The following is a 16,615-nucleotide window of genomic DNA, read 5'->3' as shown; positions in this document are numbered from 1 at the left end:
CGCAATTCCCACTGCCACCCCATCTCCTCCCTGTTCCTCAGTCCTACATCAGTCCTGCCACAGCTATGAAGGGCGTCAGGCATTCTAGCTACAGGCAGAAGCTGAACCAAGCTCCAGTCCAGAACTACCACCACATGTTGAAGGCACAGTCTGAGCTCACAAATTGAATCTTAGTTATGCTCTGGTACAATAACCCAACAGGACGAAGAAATAAATCTCGCATTAAGCTCAACATCAGAGACTGCAATAGTCTTTAAAGTAGTAATAGTACCAGCCCAACCCTTGAGCAGAAGAGTTCCCAAAATATATCTTACTCTATCCTGGGGTTGACCAGTTCAACCAGCTGTCCAGATATTGGCAATTTTAGCACACCAATTTTACTGTGGTCAGAAACTGAAGACAGAATAAAGGATAGTTAACAGCAACTGTGCATGAACAGATAAGCTACAGTCTTCAACTGCATACCAGTTTATTTTGGAGGTTATTTTGTTTAATCAGATGTCTTTACCAGTTTACTGTACTTTGTTTCACATTTACTGGTGGTATTTTGAGCAGGCCTCTGTGTAAGGCTTCCTAAGCTCGTGACATAACTGAAACACTTGCTAAGCCCGGCTTTCAGTTTCTGTTCGTATGAGTTAAAGCTAATGGGTGTGCTCCAGTTTCTCTGGTCTGTTGCTCGACTGGTTTTGCGATTCTCTTTATCTTCTTTCGTTCATCTCTATAGTCGCTTCATCGCGTTGGTAAGCAGGTCATTGGGCTTTATGGATGAAAGTGCCAATAGCAACCCTGAAATGGGCCATACACTTTCTAGCATTGAGGGACGCCGGAGAAACTTCCTCACTGAATCTGAGTCCTTCAACACTCCGTATGATTCTACATGGGAGGACGACGACGGTCCGGAAACCCCGTCCAGTGAGGTAAGACTGCGATATTTCATAACGTTTAGCTTTTATAAAGTCGACGGTGGAACGAAATACTATTTTTTTATATTTCTAGGCGGGTTTTCAACAATTATTGGAAAAAAAAACTTAGACCCGCTCTGTCTGAAACTAAACTATCAAAATCGAAAGTGGCGGGGCTCCTTAAATTCGCAAACGGACAAAAAATAAAAATGAAAATAAAACAGAAAATTCAAAAAAATAAACCCCACATAAGAAACACGCTAACAGTTACACGCTGAAAGCAGAACTTTTGAGAAAGGACAACAGACTCACCAACTGAAACTTACGCTGCCACGGGCTGCTGGGAAATGTAGTTCAACTCGTCTGGTTGTAGGCGAACTCAGCTGTTCCACAGAAACGCTGCAGAATTCAGTTAGAAATAATAACGGTCTCTGTGAATGTCACAAATGTCCCTAAAACATAAAAAAGAAAGATATACATGAATAGATTTTATACAAAAGACACACCAAAGCTGGAGCATAAATTAAAATTTCAGAGCCTTTTCAGAGATAAATAAGGTTGTATATAGCACTCCACATCTTTTAGAAAACAACAAAACTGTTTTATTTTAATGAACATCTTTTAACTCTTTATCATAAACACTAAATCAGCCATATGCCTTACTATGTATGCATTATAGTACCTTTAAATCATATTGTGTATATTCTGTTTATGTACATTTTCTCAGTTCAACATAGAATGGTCCAGAAATGCACAGAGAAACACACATGCTGCAAAAGACATGCAGAACTTCAGGAAAATGTTTCAGGTAAGTTTTATAGACATCTTGTACAGTGAGAATATCTTAACAGAGACATTAATTTGATTTTTAAGGTTTATTTTAAAGGAAATTAGAATAAGGTCTAACCAAGCACAACAAAGATCAACTCAGGATGTCCTAAAGCGTAAACGTAAAAGTCATTTTTTGTTGGGGTCTTATGAATTGTGCAGTGTAGTTCATCTCATTAGTACGGCCTGATTTTTATTATAGAGTGTCAACTGTGATGATGCAGCAGACGATGAAGAGTTGGGTGATGTGAGTATCCCGTTACCATTAATCCTAACACATCACAAAACAACATGTCAGATTCAGCCTCATATCTTTATTTTCCTTTGGCGGTTCACATTTTTAGTACTTTAACCTCAACAGTTGGATACTCCTTATGTTTGTGGATTTGTGGGAATAATGTTTCTGTATCTTCTTTTTATAAGGTGTACAGTGAGAGGGAATACTGCATACCCAACCTGCTGTTTTACCAAAATAAGATCGCATCTCTTCCTGATGGTATGGACAGCATAACAGCGTTAGACTTTATTTATATAATTTACTTAAATATACAAAGTGAATTATACTGTTATATTCACATAAAGTAGTTTAAGGAATGTTTAATCCTTTTTATCTTCAGGTGTATACATTAAGGAATTTCATGAAAAGTGGTATGGTGATTACAGCAGGCTGGAATGGGTGCACTCCTACATTCAGTGGTAAACCTCTGTCACACAGGCTTATATAATTCCGTTTCATAGGTCAATGTTTTTCACCTTTGACTGCATTTTCAAATTAGCTCAATTTGGCTGTGAACCTGGCAACTCTGGTTTTACACATTGCCAGTTAGGTCATTTGGTTAAACAAAGCCCATCAGGCACTTTGTTTCTATAAGGAAGATCCTTGGCCTTAAATTGTAAGTAAAATGATTTAAAGAAAAATATTGTAAATAGTTTCTGTTGTTGTTGTTATTATTATTGATATTATTTATATATATATGATATATTAATAAGAATACAGTAGCACGTTTCTGTTACCTACAATAGCTTTCTAATACCCTGCCTTTAACTTGTTTTAACCATTTTCCCAATTTCAAAAACAACTCTGTAGGTTGTTTCCAATCCAAGAGCAAGGAATGAACTATGATTCTCAACCACTTACCCCAGAAGAAATCAAGGTATTCCAGATTAGTGTTTTGCCATTCTGGTCTCTCTGCACATTTGATTGTTTTTCCTGCTCTAATTTTAAAACAAGCTGAAGAAAGGCTTTTAATTGGTGGGTTAGAGCAGGGAATACACAAACATTTCCATTGTAATAGTACTGGAAGGGCAGCATTGGAATATATTGTTCTAGAGGTTTTATTTCTGTGGCTGTCGTATTTGACCACAGCTAGTGCTAGTAATGGTATAGCAGAACTGTTTAACTATTAATAGTGTTAGTTCTGCTAGTAACATTTAACATTTTCAGCTGTTCCGTAAAGATGACGCGGCGAAGAAAAGACTGTTGAAGTCTTATAAGCTTATGCTGGACTTCTATGGCATAAAATTGCTCGATGAGGAAACAGGCAAAGTGTGTCGTGCAGAACACTGGGAAGAGCGATTTAAGAACCTAGACAGGTTGGTGCTGTTCTCTTTTTCCAATATATTTCCTTCATTGTAATGTAGACTTCATGGATTATGGTTTCTCTTTAATGTTACAGAAACACACACAACAACCTCCGCATCACCCGCATTCTGAAGTGTCTGGGCATCCTGGGGTTTGAGCACTACCAGGCTCCTCTGGTCCGCTTCTTCCTCACGGAGACTCTGGTGGAAGGAAGACTTCCCAGAGTGAAGCGGAGTGTTCTAGACTATTTTATGTTCTCTGTTCTGAACACGTCAGAGAGAAAAGAACTGATTAGATTTGCCTTTGAGCAGTTTGAGCCAAAGAGAGAATTTGTGTGGTGTCCTAAAAGGATTCAAAGAAGATTTCTAAAGGAGATCAAAGCCAGAAAAGCAGAGACCCCTGAGAAAAGCAGAGACCCTTCAGGATCAAAGCCTTGTGAAAGTGAAGAAATCCAAAAACAAAATGAGGAAGCATCAAATGCTTTAAGTGCCCAGAATGCTCAAAATGATCAAAGTAGTGATGCGGGAAAAGCAGATACTAATCCAAACTTGAAGATGCATAACAATCAAGAAGGTCCGCAAAAAAACCTGAATTTGAATCCAGATCACACTGACACCGCTACAGAAAACCAAAATACAAGTGATACTGATAATGGCAATGAAGCGTCAGAAGCTCAGCTTCAAGGTAGTAATAAGCCTCCTACCACAGCTAGTAGAGAAGATGTAGAAATGGACACTGACCCTCCAAATCAGGAAGAGGTTTCTGGCCCTGCAGCTACAGAAGAATTCATACATCATAATAGTGATGAACATAGTAAATACTCTGAGCATGAAGATCCTTCAGAATCAGGGCCTAGTGAAGGTAAAGAAAGCCAACCAGAGAATGGGGAAACACCAAATGCTCCAACTGTTCAGAATGTTAAAAATGCTGAAAGTAGTGGTGTGGAAAAGGAAACACATACTAATCAAAACTTAATGACACTTAACAAAAAGCAGAGTTTGAAACCAGATCACTGTGACACCGCTACAGAAAACCAAAATACAAGTGATACTAATAAAGGCAATGAAGAGTTAGAAGCTCCGCTTCCGTGTAATAATAACACACCTTCTACCACAGGTAGTGGAGATAATGCAGAAAAAATGTATGTAAATGAGGGAAGTGGCTCCATTGGCACTGATAACAAAATGGACATTGACTGTAGTAGTGAGACATCAGCACAGCAATCTGATGAAGATAAAAAAAAACTACTTGCAAGCCACATTAGTGATGATGAAAGCAAAGATGAACATATGGACCTTGGACATATGGACAGATCTGAAACAGAATTGTAACCCTGGAGCTACAGAAGAATCAAGACATCATAATAGCACTGAAAACTGGCATAGCGGACAGGTCAGCGTTTATGGGCCAGCATCAGGTGAAGTTAACATGGATGACAGCTCTTTGTCTACTGTTGAGGCTACCAATGTGGAACTTGAAGAATCTGCATAGACAGAATCAGAGACAGTAAGCTGTTAGTGACACCCTAGACACAGAACAACAAAGAGATGATTTGAATAAAAAAATAAATAAAAACAAGAAAAAATTAGTCCTGCACAGTTAGTTTTGAGGTTTCGGAGACTGAACAGGAAAATGTGTTGAGAGTGGAACTACCATTGTAGATGGAGGAACTGAAAAAGTGTAAACTAAGTAGATGCAGCGATGTACCCAAGAAACTTTTTTGCAGTGCTTAGAGGAGAAACTGGAGCCTGAGGTCTACATTCTCACATCAACACTGAAATATATAATCAGTGCCAATGTGAGATTGTGGATCTCCGTCTCCTGTGAATCATGTGCTATTGTTAACAAAAATAAAATTACAAACTTTTTAAAAATAGGTGATATCTTTAATCTTATCTGGTTCTGTAATAATGCATTAAACTATTTTGGTAGATGATTTACAGAATGCTGTTATGGGTAGAATATGATTTGAAGCAACTTGGATGCTTTTGGAAATGTGATGACAAATGTACATATAAACTGATTGTGTATCGGCTGTGTGGCTAAACTATGAGTTAGTAGTCTATCTGTTATTATCGATTCAAGTAAAATGCATTTAATAAACAACATGATGTAATGTCTGTTTCCTGCGCAATAATGTTTTCTCCCTAAACAATTGGAGTTCTATTTTTGGAGTTTTCCATATAGAATGGACTATAGATGTTCTACATGCATCTATGAATAGAATATAAGTTTTAAGCGACAGAAGTTGAAATACATAGTAATCTCTTCTTTAGAATGGGCCTTCCAGTCTGGTAAGTGCTTGACTTGCATCTTACGTGCACTATAGGTGGAATTTCATGATGGTGTTTCATTCTGTAATAGTAACTATTAGTCCATGTAGTTTTACTGCTACTACTTTATTATTATTATTATTACTAGCAGATTGATATGGGTTATTAATTCTGGTTCATTGTTCATTTATTTCCAGGTTTTATCTCCAGTCCTTTCTCTTATCAGAAATATTTTCATAATACCCAGCTTCAATTCAACTCTTCTGGGAAGGCTTTCCACAAGGGTTAGGAGTGTGTTTATGGGAATTTTTGATCATTCTTCCTGAAGCGCATTTGTGAGGTCAGACACTGATGTTGGATGAGAAGACCTGGCTCACAGTCTCCGCTCTAATTCATCCCAAAGGTGTTCTGTCAGGTTGAGGTCAGGACTCTGCACAAGCCAGTCAAGATCTTCCACACCAAACTCGCTCATCCATGTCTTTATGGACCTTGCTTTGTGCACTGGTAAGCAGTCATGTTGGAACAGCAAGGGGTCATCCCCAAGCTGTTCCCACAACATTGGGAGCATGAAATTGTCCAAAATCTCTTGGTCTGCTGAAGCATTAAGTGTTCCTTTTACTGGAACTAAGGAGCCGAGCCCAACTTCTGAAAAACAACCCCACACCATAATCCCCCCTCCACTAAACTTTACACTGGTCTCTCCAAAGAACAGGTCTCCACTGCTCTAGAGTCCAGTGGCGGCGCTTTACACCACTGCATTCAACGCTTTCCATTGTACTTGGTGATGTAAGGCTTTGGTTTGGATGCAGCTGCTCAGCCAAGGAAACCCATTCCATGAAGTTCTCTACGCTGTTCTTGAGCTAATCTGAAGGCCACATGAAGTTTAGAGGTCTATAGTGATTGACTCTGCAGAAAGTTGCCGACCTCTGCGCACTATGTGCCTCAGCATCCGCTGAACCCGCTCTGTCATTTTACGTGGCCGACCAGTTCGTGGCTGAGTTGCTGTCATTCCCAATCACTTCCACTTTGTTGTAATACCACTGACAGTTGACTGTGGAATATTTAGTAGAGAGGAAATTTCACCACTAGACTTGTTGCACAGGTAGCATCCTATCACGGTACCACGCTGGAATTCACTGAGATCCTGAGAGCGGCCCATTCTTTCACAACTGTTTGTAGAAGCAGTCTGCAGGCCTAGGTGGCCTGGTGGCATGGTTTTATACACATGTGGCCATGGAAGTGATTGAAACACCTGAATTCAATGATTTGGATGGGTGAGTGAATACGTTTGGCAATATAATATAACAAAACAGATCACCAAAAGCTTATAAAGCATTAGCTTAGCCAATTAGATACAAAAACGGACCCAAAAACAAGGTGAATTTTATACCTCACAGTTACGTACCATCGCTGTGTATCATCTGAACACACCAGCTGCCCTTCATGTTGTGTAAAAATTTAATGACCAACAGAAATTGTTTGGAATAAAATAAAAAAATAAAAATATATCTATAGTATTTGGTAATTGTGGGCTGGTGCCAATATTCCATAATTTTATGTATATAAATAACCTTATATAAACCTTTATAAAATATAGAAATTGGGACTACATCTACCTGGATTAGCATTACAGAGAAAAGTAACTCTTCTTTGTAGAGTGCACAGGTGCAATAAAACGAATAAAATGCAGACATTCTAGCTAGTCCAGTAGCACAGCGTCACCCAAATGTTCTGCTCTTCCAGAGTACAATGAATACAGTACTGTGTTATAAATACATCAATACTGTTCAAAATCACAAGCATGTCTTACTCTGTGAGCTGGTTAAAAGAGCATAGGTTTGGGTCCTGATTTCTCCTCGCATTGCATGGATTTATTTGAATGCACTGAATTCTGAAGCACAGCGTGTTTTATTTTAATAAAGTATTGATTAGCCAAACCAGGTTTAGGATGAAAACTAAGAATAACATCACAAGGACAGGTTTGGAATTTCTTAAATAAACACAACTGACACACTTAAAAGCATTGTTTACTTCATCAGTGATACTTGTATTTATTCTTTTCAAGGCCTTGCTCAGACAATTTAGGACGCATCTGCTCAAGCAAAAAAAGGGCAACATGAACGTGAATTTTGATAAAAAGTTTGCTTCGAATGTACTTGATTTAAATGTGTAAACTGGGGTCATATAAATAAAATGTATTACATAATCACAGTATCACAATGTGAGTCAAATGTGACACAACATTTAAAGCAGCTCTTTTGTTAGTGCATGTTTCAGTGCACAGGTGTTTTTCACAAGGCAGCCAAGAAACTAGCTTTCCTGCCAGTGTGTACCAAAGATATGGACTCCAACCTCCAACAAACAAAGTTGTAATGTTCTGAGCTGAACTCTATGTAAGAGCTACATTATCCAGTGTGAAGCTTTCTTAGAGAGATTATCAGTGCTTTAGCGACAGGATTGCTGCTCTGGCTTCAACGCCTCTGGTGCATCCCAGTGTGACACGTCGCAGGCAGAGACATCATAAAGGAGGAGAGAGGTGACTGAATGGAAAATGAAAAGGAACAGCCTTAAATGGAAATTCCACTCATTTTTGAAAAATTCTGCATAATTAAATGGCTACCATGTACATATAAGCACTCAGAGTAGAAGTCTTTGTTCTGGAGAACCTTAACAAGTCAGAATTGTTCACAATGGTGGTGATAGAAACGTTTAATGGCTCTGACATTTAAAAAAATATATACATTCACGATGTAGGCCACCAAATAAAAAGTTGCCAAATAAATTATTTAATTTATCACAATTTTACTATTATCAACATTACATATGAAAAATCAGAAGGCACATTCCAGTTCTCTGGTGCTCCACTCCAGAGACTGAGTGGGACTTGTTTTCATACCAGGAGTTACATGATGCAGACCAGCCCACCAGAAACTCTTAACTGCATTTATAAATCTGTGCATTTTCATCTTTTTCATTTCTTACTTTTCTTTCTTATTTAAATGCTATACTGAGACAATCTAATGGGTAGCCAGTAATAAATGAAGCATTTTCGTCCTTGTCTTCTCAATAACACCAGGGTCAGCTCTAGACTTTTGGGGGCCCTAAGCAGGATTTTCTGGGTGGGCACCCAACTTACTAGTTAATTTGCTGTTAAATAAAGGGTAACTAACATTGACTGTATAAATTATGTAAAATTATAACTTTGTATATTGTTGACGAGTGGATGCTTGTTTGGGCTCCTAAATAGTTACAGTTTAATTCACAGATAATCTGCTTTCATTATCACAGATAATTCACAGCGTTCTCGATCCAGGACTCTGTGTCATAATGCAGAATTTCTTTAATATCCTGCTTTTTTTTAAGCTTACTTGGATCTAATTTTGGAGCCAGTGGTGACAGCATTGCTTTTTTACTGTTATAAATGCCTTACTCACTACATATTTAGTTAATATGATTTATTTTTCCTTCTTTGGTGACTCCTCCTTATGTTTCAAGGGACCAGATATTCATTATAAGCATTACACTTTCAAACAAGGCCATGACGAGACCCTTAAAAAAGGTGCTCAAAGTTAAAACGGGCCACATGGACCAACTCCAGCATAACTCTTTAACTACAGCAATAAAGAACGTGAAAAGAACTGATGTGCAGTTTTACATTCAAAATCTAGTGCAGGAATAGAAACGGTTTCTAAGCAGTACAGAGGTGGAGAGCCATCTGTCAAAGAAATGGACAGTTAAACATGCAGGAATCATGAATATGTGAAAATGTGTTAAACTTCTAACTACATCATTGGTACTCATGAAGGGGTCAAAAGGCACATGCTCCACCACCCTCAAGACAACATAATAGTAGAATAACAATTCAGAAGTTTTAGGGCCCCCCCGGTGGCTGTGGGACCCTAAGCAGTCACTTATGAGGCTTTCATTTTCACTTGCAGTCCTTGTTGTGAGTTCAGTAAAAAATGTTTCCTGTTTTAAGATGTATGCTTTGAGATTAAGGATTAGTTTTAGGTTTTTAGTGGGTTTTAGCAAATCATTTTTGCAGTGTGTAGCTACTGTACCTGTTTGTTTCTCTTTAGGTTTTAAGCTATTTACACTAGGGTCAACGTACACTCATTAGAGGATTCATTTTCATTTTCTACTGTAAAGTCCAATTTGACTGAAAAACCACAAACCTGGGAACTCTGGAGTGAACCTCTTAAAGGACTTAGTCATAGTTATAAGTGTGGACAACGTAGCAGAGGCAGAGACGTAGGCAAGGTGTGGCCAGAGGTGGCCAGTGCCACCGTAGTGTGATGTATGACCCTTCTGGCCACCCCAGTTACACAAAGTGAGACAGACAGCAATTATCAATAAAGCAATCACCAGAGAAATCTTGTTCTACTTATTATGTGTGAAAGCTTATATTTTACTGTGAAAACAAGTTATAAGAGTCAGATGACACTGCACTCAACAGTCAGCTGGTCATTGCTCTTTCTTTGCTGAGAAAACAGGAATGACCACTGGTCAAAACCTTAACATTAGCCTTGTTCATTTTGCCTCAAGAAGCAGGTAAAACCTGAGGACAAGCATAAAAAATGAGAGAGTAAGCATTAAGAAATTCTTCATCAACAGAGCATCATTCTTATACGTCATGCTGTGAATCACATGGTTATGTTGATGTATTGAGCAATAGAAGCAATATAGGAAACAAAACTAATAATATTTTTCCCTCAACCTTATTAAAACAGAAACAAATGTGATTAATCAGTTAATAAAAGTATAATATATTTTTTATCATAGGCCTAATAGAAGCACAGAAAAATGTTATTAGCTGATGTTTCATTTTGTTTTCTCCAATTAATTTGAAATAAAAAATATATGTGACCACCCCATGTTACAATTCTGGCTATGCCCCTGAGGAGAGGGGGCACCCAAGAGCCAAAACAGATCTTCACGTTACCTGATAAGATCACCTCTCCAGATAGGACTCAAACCACTTCAGTGTAGAGCCAGTGATTCCAGAGTTGGTGAGGACAGATAGAAGGATCTTACAGTTAATGGTGTTGAAGGCTGCACAGAGATAAAGAAGAATCAGAACAGATGACACTTCGGCTGATCTTGCTGCCTGGAGCTTCTAAGTCACTGCAATGAGGGCAGTTTCTGTTGATTTCATGTACGACATTTAGCACTGTTATCCAGAGCTACTTACTTTTTTCCAAGTGCTTTGTTTTCCACTGAGAGAATGAATCCTAACTAGTCCAAATAGGTTAGAGACCAAACTGTCCTTGAGCTCAGACACTGCCATAAACAAAAGTGGCAGTGCTGATACCTAGAAACAAAGATCCAGCATAACTGCAATGCAATACATTTCAATAAGTATTCCGTTTGTATTTAAAAGCCTTGAGAGAGGCTACTGTTTGAAAAGCCAGTGGCTCGGTAAAGAAGCCAGTTTTTCCACCACCTAATGCTAAATGCTGGTTTGAAGCCAGACTCAATGGTATGCTGGATCTGTAGTCACAAAGGCTGAAGCTCTGATTTTGAGCAAAATTCACCGATTTGTCCGCTGAAAATTCACTCCACATGCCTTTCATTTGTTGAAGTAGATAAAGTGCTGTCCTAGTGTTACAATTCCTCTTCTCTCTCTCACATACGCAATCGCGGCCATCAAATGGATGAAGTCCCAATCAGCATATACTGCACTATATACTAAATATCACATACAATTGGTACACTAGTGAGGGTGGCATAACTTTTGAGAACATACTATTTAGTGCAGTAGTGCAGATTGACACAGTTTGCATGTAGACACTGAGGTGGTTCTGGACAAAAAGCTTACTTTTCAGCTATTTTCAAAAAGCTATTTAATTTGTTAAATAAATGCAATGGTTAACCTACAGAGAAGACAAACTACTATTTCCACCTGTTTTTATTTGTGTTACACAGTGCACAATAAGCGGGGCTAGAAAATGGGTTTAAAGACTTTAACCTCTTATTAACCTCTTCATTTTAGAAGATATGAATCAAAATAACAAAAAAAACAAACAAATACTGAACTGCTTTAACACAACGGGAAAGATGTGCTTACTGGACACTGCTTCATAATGAAAATAATGCTATAAAAGTATTAAAAGTAATAAATACATTGAAGCATATTTTATCTACTTATATAGCTGCAGCTACATGCACTGGAGTTTAAACGGAAAAAATCTTTGAGGTCAAATAAATTAAATGTGATTAATCATGATTAATTACACAAAATGATGTTTATTATATTGTATTTATTTTTCAGATCATGGAAAATAAAGAGTACACTGCTCACCAAGAAGGCAAGCAGACAGAGAGCAAGGTGCTTTTTAAAATGTTTACATTTATTTATTTGTTTGTTTATTTTTCCAAACAAATGAGCATAATCTTCTTTTTTGAATGAGAAAGTAGCTTTATTAAACAGTTTGTATGATTTCAAGTCATTTTTACAACGTTTAGTGCATTTTGTAGATTTAGTACAGAAATAAACTTCACACAAACTCATTTTTTAATCAGTGAATCAGTGAAGTACTTGACCATTATGTCCACAATTACAACAGGTCAGGGCACAATTCTATATTGCTGAATGAAAAGTTCTGACCTCAGGCATGATTTAAGTTTTGCGTATCTGGAATTCTATATGAATTGCACTTTTCTGTGCTTCTCTTTTAAAACAATCTATTGATAAACTACCACAGTCTTTTGAAAGCTGGAATTTTAAAGTAGCTCAGTCAATTATATTAGTGAAGAGTGTGAGAATAAGAACATTAGATCTAGTGTCAAAAGGCCGTACGTGAAGGTAAAAAGCAGAACAGATTTGGTGTATTTTTCAATGTAATCATCAGTCCAGCATGACAGACATCTGGAAGAGCCCACACATGCTGAAGACTGCAGGTCTGTCTACAAATTAGAGGAGACATGACTCATTTCAGTCTGTCTTATCCTTATCAGTAAGGATGTTTTAAAGGTTTACAATGTTTTAGATCTTAAAAATAATATAGAGCTCACTAGAAGTAAGAAGTTCTTTTTAATGTGTTAAAACAAACTCAAACTGAAACTCAACACACAGCTTGGGTTTTCTCATAGCCCCTTGACTCGGCACCTGTATGTTGGGGTTTTCTCCGGTGGACGAGAGGGTAGCTTCCCTATGCCTTCGGGTTGGGGAACGGGTCCTGACTGTTGTCTGTGCTTATGCACCGTATCCAGCCTTCTTAGAGTCCTTGGGAGGGGTGCTTGAAAGTGCTCCTCCTGGAGACTCTATTGTCCTACTGGGGGACTTCAACGCTCACGTGGGCAATGACAGTGAGACCTGGAGGGGTGTGATTGGGAGGAATGGCCTCTCTGATCTGAACCCGAGTGGCGTTCAGTTTTTGGACTTCTGTGCAAACCACAGTTTGTCCATCACGAACACCATGTTCGAACACCATAAGTGCACATGGCACCAGGACACCCTAGGGCGCAGTTCAATGATTGACTTTGTAGTCGTGTCATCGGACTTGCGGCCATGTGTTTTGGACACTCTGGTAAAGAGAGGAGCTGAGCTGTCAACTGATCACCATCTGGTGGTGAGTTGGATCAAGTGGTGGGGGAAGATGCCAGTCAGACCAGGCAAACCCGCTGGGAATGTCTGGCAGAAGAACCTGTCAGATTGATCTTCAACTCACACCTCCGTCAGAACTTTGACCAGATATCGGGGGAGGTGGGGGACATTGACTCAGAATGGGCCATGTTCCGCTCCTCCATTGTTGAAGCGGCTGACTGTAGCTGTGGCCGCAAGGTAGTAGGTGCCTGTCGGGGCGGGTAATCCTCGAACCCGGTGGTGGACACCCCAGATGAGAGATGCCTTCAAGCTGAAGAGGAGTCCTACCGGGCATGGTTGGCCTGTGGGACACCAGAGGCAGCTGGCAGGTATCGACAGGCCAAGCGATCTGCGGCTTCAGTTGTTGCCAAGGCAAAAACCTGGGTGTGGGAGGAGTTTGGTGAGGCCTTGGAAAGTGCTCCGAAAAGATTCTGGCAAACTGTCAGGTGACTCAGAAGGGGAGAAGCAGTGTGCCATTAGTACTGTATATAGTGGAGATGGTGTGCTGTTGACTTCGACTGAAGATGTCATTGGGCGGTGGAAGGAATACTTTGAGGACCTTCTCAATACCACCGACATGTTCTCCAGTGAGGAGGCAGAGTCTGGGGACATGGGAATAGGCTTGTCCGTTACAGAGGCCGAAGTCGCTAAGGTAGTTAAAAAGCTCCTTGGTGGCAAGGCTCCAGGGGTGTATGAGATCCATCCAGAGTTCCTCAAAGCTCTGGATGTTGTGGGGCTGTCTTAGCTGATTGATACGCCTTTTCAACATTGGGGGCAGTGCCACTGGATTGGCAGGGGTGGTGGTGCCTCTTTTTAAAAAGGGGGACCGGAGGATGTGTTCCAACTACAGAGGAATCACACTCCTCAGCCTCCCTGGTAAGGTCTATGCAGGGGTACTGGAGAAGAGAGTTTGGCTTATAGTCAAACCTCGGATTCAGGTGGAGCAGTGCGGGTTCCGCCCTGGTCGTGGAACACTGGACCAAATCTTCACCCTCTCCAGGATACTGGAGGGTTCATGGGAGTTTGCCCAACCAGTCCACATGTGCTTTGTGGATTTGGAGAAGGCATTCGACTGTGTTCCCCGGGGTATTCTGTGGGAGGTGCTTCGGGAGTACGGGGTACATGGCTCTTTGCTACAAGCCATTCAGGCCCTGTACAAACAAAACAGGAGTTTGGTTCGCATAGCCAGCAGTAAGTCTGACTTCTTCCCAGTGAGAGTTGGACTCCATCACGGCTGCCCTTTGTCACCAATTCTATTAATAATTTTCATGTATAGAATTTCTAGGAACAGTCAGGGGATGGAGGGTGACCGGTTCGGTGACCTCAAGGTCACATCGCTGCTGTTGTGGTCCTACTGGGGACATCAGGCCGTGAACTTCAGCTTCGCTGGATCGATTTGCAGCCGAGTGTGAAGCGGCCGGGATGAGAATCAGTACCTCTAAATCCGAGGCCATGGTTCTCAGGCAGAAAAGGGTGGAGAGCCTTCTCTGGGTCGGGGATAAGCTCTTGCCTTAAGTGGAGGAGTTCAAGTATCTCAGGGTCTTGTTCACAAATGATGGTAAAAGGGAGCGGGAGACAGGCGGATTGGTGCTGGGTCAGCAGTGATGCGGACTCTTTACTGGTCTGTTGTGGCAAAGAAAGAGCTGAGCCATAAGGCAAGGCTCTCGATTTACCGGTTGATCTACATTCCAACCCTCACCTATGGTCATGAGCTTTGGGGAGATCACAAATACAAGCGGCCGAAATGAGTTTCCTCCGCAAGGTGTCTGGACTCTCCCTTAGAAATAGGGTGAGAAGTTCAGTCATCCGGGAGAGACTCGGAGTAGAGCCACTGCTTCTCCACGTCAAGAGGAGCCAGCTGAGGTGGTTCGGGCATCTGGTTAGGATGCCTCCTGGACACCCGGGAGGAGACCCCAGGGAAGACCCAGGACATGCTGACATGATTATATTGCCCAGCTGGCCTGGGAGCGCCTCAGAATCCCCCCCGGGGAGCTAGTGGAAGTGGCTGGGGAAAGGGAGGTCTGGGCCTCATGGCTTAGGATGCTGCCCCCACGACCCGAACCCCAGAGAAGCAGAAGATAATGGATGGATGGAAGGAATAAACTTTACAGTGTGTTTGTGTTTGGTGACCATCAGAAGAAAGAGTAGGGCTAGGAGTGACCTACCTCAATTTTCAGTTGCTTTTCAAGTGGCATTGTTTACCCTTGCCCTTAATAAAGCATTAACACTTTTCAAACAGAAATTATGGCCTCATCTGACTCTTCTTCTGCACCATGTCAAATTATGTACATACAGAATTTCCACCCACCTCTGGCTTCTCATCATATATCAGCCACTCTGATTACTCTGTCCAAGGAATCACTGTGTCACTTTACCAGAATTCCCTTCTTTCATTCTTCACCTGGAGTTTATAAATGCCCATTTATTGATGTGCAGTTTTTGTTGCCATTCTCAACCCTGCAACAGCGACTTTCATTCAATATATATCAAAGTTCATTGTATATACACTATATTTCCAAAAGTATTTGGTCATATGCCTTCACATGCATATGAACTTCAGTGACATCCCATTCTTAATCCATAGGGTTTAATATGATGTTGGTCCACCCTTTGCAGCTATAACAGCTTCAACTCTTCTGGGAAGGCTTTCCACAAGGTTTAGGAGTGTGTTTATGGGAATTTTAGACCATTCTTCCAGAAGTGCATTTGTGAGGTCAGACACTGATGTTGGATGAGAAGACCTGGCTGCCCCCTCCATCAAACTTTACACTTGGCACAATGCAGTCAGACAAGTACCATTCTCCAGCTGCCAAACCTAGACTCCTCCATCAGGTTGCCAGACGGAGAAGCGTGATTTGTCACTCCAGAGAACACATCTCTGCTGCTCTAGAGTCCAGTGGTGGCGCTTTACACCACTGCATTTGATGCTTTGCATTGCACTTGGTGATGTAAGGCTTTGGTTTGGATGCAACTGCTCAGCCATGGAAACCCATTCCATGAAGCTCTCTATGCTGTTCTTGAGCTAATCTGAAGGCCACATGAAGTTTAGAGGTCTGTAGTGATTGACTCTGCAGAAAGTTGGCGACCTCTGCAAGGCCTCAGCATCCACTGACCTCGCTCTGTCATTTTATGTGGCCGACCACTTCGTGGCGGAGTTGCTGTCATTCCCAATTGCTTCCACTTTGTTTTAATAGCACTGACAGTTGACTGGAATATTTAGTAGCCAGGAAATTTCATCACTGGGCTTGCACAGATGGCATCCTATCACAGTACCAGGCTGGAATACACAGAGCTCCTGAGAGCAACCCATTCTTTCACAAATACTTGTAGAAGCAGTCTACATGCCTAGGTGCTTGGTTTTATACACCTGTGGTCATGGAAGAGATCGGAACACCTGAATTCATTTATTTGGATGGGCGAGTACTTTTGGCAATATAGTGTATTT

The 16,615-nt window shown here is 40.7% G+C and overlaps 1 protein-coding gene across 1 annotated transcript; it reads left to right on the top strand.

Annotated features, from left to right (window-relative positions):
- Positions 1-630: 630 nt before the first annotated feature.
- LOC108434908 (opioid growth factor receptor-like protein 1) lies at positions 631-5,432 on the top strand. The gene is made up of 8 exons (XM_037532504.1): positions 631-917; positions 1,630-1,710; positions 1,933-1,977; positions 2,154-2,226; positions 2,348-2,426; positions 2,818-2,884; positions 3,175-3,323; positions 3,407-5,432. Exons 1-8 carry the CDS (start codon positions 645-647, stop codon positions 4,641-4,643), a joined length of 2,004 nt encoding a protein of 667 aa, XP_037388401.1. The 5' UTR covers positions 631-644; the 3' UTR covers positions 4,644-5,432.
- The last annotated feature ends 11,183 nt before the right edge of the window (positions 5,433-16,615 follow it).

The sequence above is a fragment of the Pygocentrus nattereri genome, chromosome 21 (genome assembly GCF_015220715.1).
Source record: "Pygocentrus nattereri isolate fPygNat1 chromosome 21, fPygNat1.pri, whole genome shotgun sequence".
Taxonomy (NCBI): Eukaryota; Metazoa; Chordata; class Actinopteri; order Characiformes; family Serrasalmidae; genus Pygocentrus; species Pygocentrus nattereri.
This window is presented reverse-complemented; position numbering and strand designations above follow the sequence as displayed.